This window comes from Pseudophryne corroboree, chromosome 5 (genome assembly GCF_028390025.1).
Source record: "Pseudophryne corroboree isolate aPseCor3 chromosome 5, aPseCor3.hap2, whole genome shotgun sequence".
Lineage (NCBI taxonomy): Eukaryota > Metazoa > Chordata > Amphibia > Anura > Myobatrachidae > Pseudophryne > Pseudophryne corroboree.
The window spans coordinates 752,503,227-752,509,893 of NC_086448.1; the positions used below are offsets into that span (position 1 = coordinate 752,503,227).

General features: G+C 40.8%; 1 protein-coding gene across 1 annotated transcript; it reads right to left on the reverse strand.

The window, feature by feature from the left end:
- Nucleotides 1-3,690: 3,690 nt before the first annotated feature.
- On the reverse strand, nt 3,691-5,706 carry LOC134929414 (uncharacterized). Its single transcript, XM_063925054.1, has 2 exons — nt 5,543-5,706; nt 3,691-4,937 (listed from the first exon to the last, which is right to left on the reverse strand). Exon 2 carries the CDS (start codon nt 4,885-4,887, stop codon nt 4,240-4,242), a length of 648 nt encoding a protein of 215 aa, XP_063781124.1. The 5' UTR covers nt 4,888-4,937; nt 5,543-5,706; the 3' UTR covers nt 3,691-4,239.
- Between the last annotated feature and the right edge of the window lie 961 nt (nt 5,707-6,667).

A 6,667-nucleotide genomic window follows, 5' to 3' on the forward strand; every position in this document is an offset into this window, starting at 1 on the left:
CGAGCAAGGCGGGAGGATCCGAGTCTGCTCGGACCCGTGAAAAAAACATGAAGTTCGTGCGGGTTCGGTTTCAGAGAAACCGAACCCGCTCATCTCTATTTAAAACTACAGGAAGCAAAATGAGATTGAGGGGAGAGGATGGGGTGCAGGACAAGGGACAACTTTAGGTAGGTGGGGGGCAAGGGAAGAGGGGAAAGAGAACAATGAGAGGGGAAAAAGAGGTAGAGCTGGGAGAGAACAGAAAAATAAATAAGGGAAAGAGGCGGTAAGGAATGGAGGAGAGCACATAGGGAATTAGCTCGTCTGTGCAATCAGACAAGACAGGCTAGCCTTCACTACCCACGCACATCAGTGGGTCTTGGGCCCTGATGATTCTGTTGCCAGTTCACTAGTTGTCCTTCCTTGGTTGTCCTGCTTTTGGTAGGTACTAACCACTGCATACAGAGAACACCACAGAAGACCCCCTACTTTGGAGATGTTCTGACCCAGTCGTCTGGCCATCACAATTTGTCCCTCATCAAAGTTGCTCAGATCCTTTCGCTTGCCCATTACGCCTGTTTTACAACATATGAACTTCAGGAGCTGATTGTTCACATGCTGCCTAATATATCCCCTCCTTTAACAGGTGCCATGTATCAATGTTATTCACTTCACCGGTCAATGATTTTAATGTTATGGCTGATGGGTGTATAATTATATAAGCAGTACAGTGAGCCCTTAGAGACATCAGTTATTTAAAGTCAACAAACATCACTTGTTTTACAACAGACTAGGCAGTGTCTGTGTCTTTGTGCCCTGTTGCTTGTTCTAGGTGCTCGTTAATAAAGGATATGTGAAACTAATCCATGGGAGTACTTTTTAAATATTTAAATGCTTAGTATGGTAGCTTGGTATATAGATAGTCAAATTAAGAGGTACTTGGAATACATTTAAGTGGTCAACAGTTGCCTTCACAGCACAGACCATGAAAGAAAACATAGAAACAGGCGTTAATGGGGACATGGAAAATTTATACTGTTGACTCCAGGGGAGAATTTGAGATTTTCCATAAGAAAGCACAATACACAGTTTATCATTGGTGAAAAAAGCAATTTCAGTATCACATATATTACATTTAATTAAAACTGTAGAAAAAATGTATTTAGCCTCCTTCCTATATAATGTACAGTAACGAAAAATCTATAGTGGTTGAGACTTCATACAAAATCTTAGCAACATTTTAGCACAACCACAGTTTTCAACTTAAGCACACACACTTCCACCTTACACGAACACACAAGTGTCGAACGGCCAATATAACGCTAGCGGTTCCGCAGACGTAAGCAAACGATACGTCTGTGAATTACGTCATTGTACTAGCTTCTGTGATACTACCTTCAGTGTTCAAGCCTGGTGAGTGCACCCCTCCTCTCTCTCTCTCTTTATATATCTATATATATATATATATATATATATATATATATATACTGCTCAAAAAAATAAAGGGAACACTTAAACAACACAATGTAACTCCAAGTCAATCACACTTCTGTGAAATCAAACTGTCCACTTAGGAAGCAACACTGATTGACAATCAATTTCACATGCTGTTGTGCAAATGGAATAGACAACAGGTGGAAATTATAGGCAATTAGCAAGACACCCCCAATAAAGGAGTTGTTCTGCAGGTGGTGACCACAGACCACTTCTCAGCTCCTATGCTTTCTGGCTGATGTTTTGGTCACTTTTGAAAGCTGGCAGTGCTTTCACTCTAGCGGTAGCATGAGACAGAGTCTACAACCCACACAAGTGGCTCAGGTAGTGCAGCTCATCCAGGATGGCACATCAATGCGAGCTGTGGCAAGAAGGTTTGCTGTGTCTGTCAGCGTAGTGTCCAGAGCATGGAGGCGCTACCAGGAGACAGGCCAGTACATCAGGAGACATGGAGGAGGCCGTAGGAGGGCAACAACCCAGCAGCAGGACCCCTACCTCCACCTTTGTGCAAGGAGGAACAGGAGGAGCACTGCCAGAGCCCTGCAAAATGACCTCCAGCAAGCCACAAATGTGCATGTGTCTACTCAAACGATCAGAAACAGACTCCATGAGGGTGGTATAAGGGCCCGACGTCCACAGGTGGGGGTTGTGCTTACAGCCCAACACCGTGCAGGACGTTTGGCATTTGCCAGAGAACACCAAGATTGGCAAATTCGCCACTGGCGCCCTGTGTTCTTCACAGATGAAAGCAGGTTCTCACTGAGCACATGTGACAGATGTGACAGAGTCTGGAGACGCCAAGGAGAACGTTCTGCTGCCTGCAACATCCTCTAGCATGACCGGTTTGGCAGTGGGTCAGTAATGGTGTGGGGTGGCATTTCTTTGGGGGGCCGCACAGCCCTCCATGTGCTCTCCAGAAGTAGCCTGACTGCCATTAGGTACCGAGCTGAGATCCTCAGACCCCTTGTGAGACCATATGCTGGTGCGGTTGGCCCTGGGTTCCTCCTAATGCAAGACAATGCTAGACCTCATGTGGCTGGAGTGTGTCAGCAGTTCCTGCAAGACGAAGGCAGTGATGCTATGGACTGGCCCGCCCGTTCCCCAGACCTGAATCCAATTGAGCACATCTGGGACATCATGTCTCGCTCCATCCACCAACGCCACGTTGCACCACAGACTGTCCAGGAGTTGGCGGATGCTTTAGTCCAGGTCTGGGAGGAGATCCCTCAGAAGACCATCCGCCACCTCATCATGAGCATGCCCAGGCGTTGTAGGGAGGTCATACAGCACGTAGAGGCCACACACACTATTGAGCCTCATTTTGACTTGTTTTAAGGACATTACACCAAAGTTGAATCAGCCTGTAGTGTGTTTTTCCACTTTAATTTTGAGTGTGACTCCAAATCCAGACCTCCATGGGTTAATAAATTTGATTTCCATTGATAATTTTTGTGTGATTTTGTTGTCAGCACATTCAACAATGTAAAGAACAAAGTATTTAATAAGGATATTTCATTCATTCAGATCTAGGATGTGTTATTTTAGTGTTCCCTTTATTTTTTTGAGCAGTGTGAGTATGTATGTATATATATATATATATATATATATATTTAATAACACTTTTGGCCTTGTGCTGAGTTGGACGCCATATGCATAAAAATTAACTTCAAAAGCTTCAAAGAGTTATACGTGAAAATTGTATATTTGCACCCATATGCTTAGTCATGGGCCAGTATTTACTAAAAATTCGAGTTTGTCCGATTTGTGGGTTTTTTTCTAAGTCCCAATCCGGGAATTCACTAAGCACCAATCTCGGCAGTGTTTGGACTATTCGTAATGGTCTGAATGACAATGTTCACAAATACGAATGAATAGACCATCGGTCAAACGCGGCTGTTATTTCATAGAATACGGGAATTCACTATTCATTCGTATTTGGGTGTTAGTTTCTGAGAGCTCAATTGCGGTAAAAAAAGCGGCAAAAAAATAGACCTGCTTTTTTCATCCGTGTTTACATGTGTTGACACTTACAAATCATTCTAACCTGAATTAGGATGCCTATAAAAGGGACACAAACTTCTCTCATGCAAAATAATTTATTTCCTTATGTTTGCAGCCCAAAACTTGTAGATTTGTAAGGCAATACACATTTTTCAACAGCTATCCATTATTACACACATTTGTGTTCAACTTTCAAATATTTCAAATGTTGTTGTTTCTGCATCATGTTTTTAAATCTGTTTACTTATTTTTAACACACACAAACATGGCACAACAATAATGTCAGTCATTTTCGGACTGAATTATCTAAATATTATCCCCAACATATTAGGACACTTTTAGCCAACTCAATTGTGTTTTTATTGTCAATTCATCTAGAGAAGAAATGTTAAACAGTTACAATTCACATTGTAAATTGTATTGGTCATGGATGAATCTGCCTGGCTGCCAATTAGTCTGTCTGCTAGCTCAAAGAATGATTAGAATCTAGAAAGAGTAATGATTAGAAAAAAATCAAGTGGTCTGCTTTCTGCATGCTAGCATCTATGTGCAGCTCAAACAACAGTTTCCTGCTAACAAAAAATACAAAGATGATAAAGAAGAAATGTGCGTACAAAATTCCTGTTGTTGTTTGTACCAGTTATAATTAATGATGTTGTACAAATTGTCAAGGAGCTAAGTGTTATATATATTCTGTTAATCATACACTTGGTAAGTGTTTTGTTTCTCTTCTCTTTAAAGAAATGGGTGTGTTTTTTTTTATGTTTATTTGGGTGGTTGCTTGTCCTGGCCTTTGCCTTTACCACTGTCGTGTTGGCGTGCTCTGGTGGAGTGCCTTGGTGGTGATGACACTGGCGTTACATTTGGAGTAGTCGTACCAGAACTGCTGCTTGTTTGCTGTTGCTGCAGGGATCTGAGTGTTTCATTGAGGTTAGTGAGGGTGGCATTGAGTTCACGTGTTGCAGCATTTTGATTGTATACAATTCTGGACATGGATTCATTGATCATTTGATTGCTTTCTAAAATGTTTATATAGCTTTGCTGTTGTCTGTGCTGTTCTTCCATTATGCGCTGTAAGTTGCCCATGACATGTGTAATGTCTGCACGCATGATTTCCATGGTATTTGCAATTCTTGTGTTTGTTTCATTTTGTCTACTCAGATTTCTGCTGATTCGTCTGAGGTGAAATGGTAGGCTTGCAAACATTTGGGTCTGCCTACGCAGGCAATCTTCATTAGTGGCCTGCTGTCTAGCCCAAATGGTCCAGAACACTTGATCAGGGCCTTGTGTTACTGGTGTTGTTGGGCTGTGTTGGGGTTGTGGTGTGCTTTGCTGTGGTGGAGTACTCACAGGTGCTGGGGGGCTGATTCCTTCGATTACTGGATGCATTTCTAACATGATTGTGTCATCCATGTCACTGTGTTGCTGTTGTTGCGGAGGGATGCTGGTACCAGGACTAGAAGCTGAAATTAAAAACATTTATCCGTTACTTATCCATATGTTTAATATATTGGTACAAAGCACTAAACATGGAACACATGTAATGGACTGGTGCTTTCAGATATCCGGCCTAGCAACATCATCACTCATTACTTAAATACATACATACTGTATGCCTGTTTGTGGCAAATGTGTCTGGTTACTTCATTCTGAAAGCAAACACATGAGTTGTATGGTACATCAGACATACTCCTGCCTAAAAACACATTGTAATCCATAATGTGTTGCCTTATAGTGTCTCCAACCAAAACATAGTAATGTTTTGTATGCAGTTGGCAATGTTAGGACAAACACACATGTGTAAATGATTCTAACAACCTTACTATTTGCAAAGCTTACACATGAGTTTCTGTTGCAGCATCTTCCACACATTGTGCTACTGTATGGCTGATGTGGACATACATATCTTTACTGGATGTTGTGAAGGCCATTTTGTTAGGTTTCCATTTCATGTTTTACTGACTTGGGTAAGTATAGCAGATTTTGATGGGTATTTACTTAATGAGTTTAAGTAAATGGTTTTTTAAAGATCTGACATTTTTAATTGTTATCACAGTTTGTTACTCACAATCAAGATGAGGGGAGTGTGGTTGGCGTCTTGGAGGTGTGTCCAAAATTTGGAGTGGGGGCACCGAACAAACAGTAGATAATCTTCGTGGCGGGGTAGCCTGCTGTGGTTGGCCATGGACATCAGACCTTGCTTTCTTTGCTGGCAGATGTTTTTTGTGGTGTGTTCCAGAAGTGCGCCTTCTGCTGCTTAAGACTTCTTTGGATGGACCTAGTATTGAAAGTGACATTTTGTTATGGCCATTCATTTACAAACCTAACCTATACTACAATGGACACTTTACCTGCTTCCGCAGCGTCATCATCATCAGATGTGATGGGAGTGACTGCAGGACGACCAGTACTGCTTTTTTTCAACACTGTAAATCCAAAAAAAAATATATATATATTCATGCTATTGTTAATACATCCACCCATTATGCTTATAAACATTACATCTTTAAAAAATGGATGTTTTATTATGAATTTAAAAATAAGCACATTAAAACACAAAAAGCACAACATCAAACCCAAAACATCGTCCAATAGCCATATGCACTATGGAAAGTGCAACACAGGGAATCATATATAGGACACAGACATAGGACACAATTCCAAAAACATACACTAACAAGTCAAAACACACACAGCTACATTTTCTAATAAAAGGAAAAAAATTACAGATGCAATATAGAAATAGGTCTGTGATGTGGCACTCCAAACACACATTACCACAATGTGAGGCCAACAAAAAAACTAATAAATAATAAATAAAAAAAACAGTAAGGTAACTAAGTCTGCAGTTGTTGTGTCAGTGTACAAATACAGACTCAAAATGAACCAGCAAATAGTGGCCTTGACTTAAACAATATTACATTGAGTACTAATGAAATTACACATGTAACTGCCTTCAAAGACACTTTGCACTACTCCAGCCTCTAACATATCAACCACTGATTTGGAAACATTGCACATGGATAACTGAAGTAAAAAACATATTCCAACTTTCAAAATGTACAATGTGCAAAAGAAAAACATTATTGCGGGACAATTCAATGACACACCAAGTCCAAACTACACATGGAAAATGTACTGTCCAAAAACCACATGACATACAAGCAAGTAAGACGTTACATTGACTTTTGTA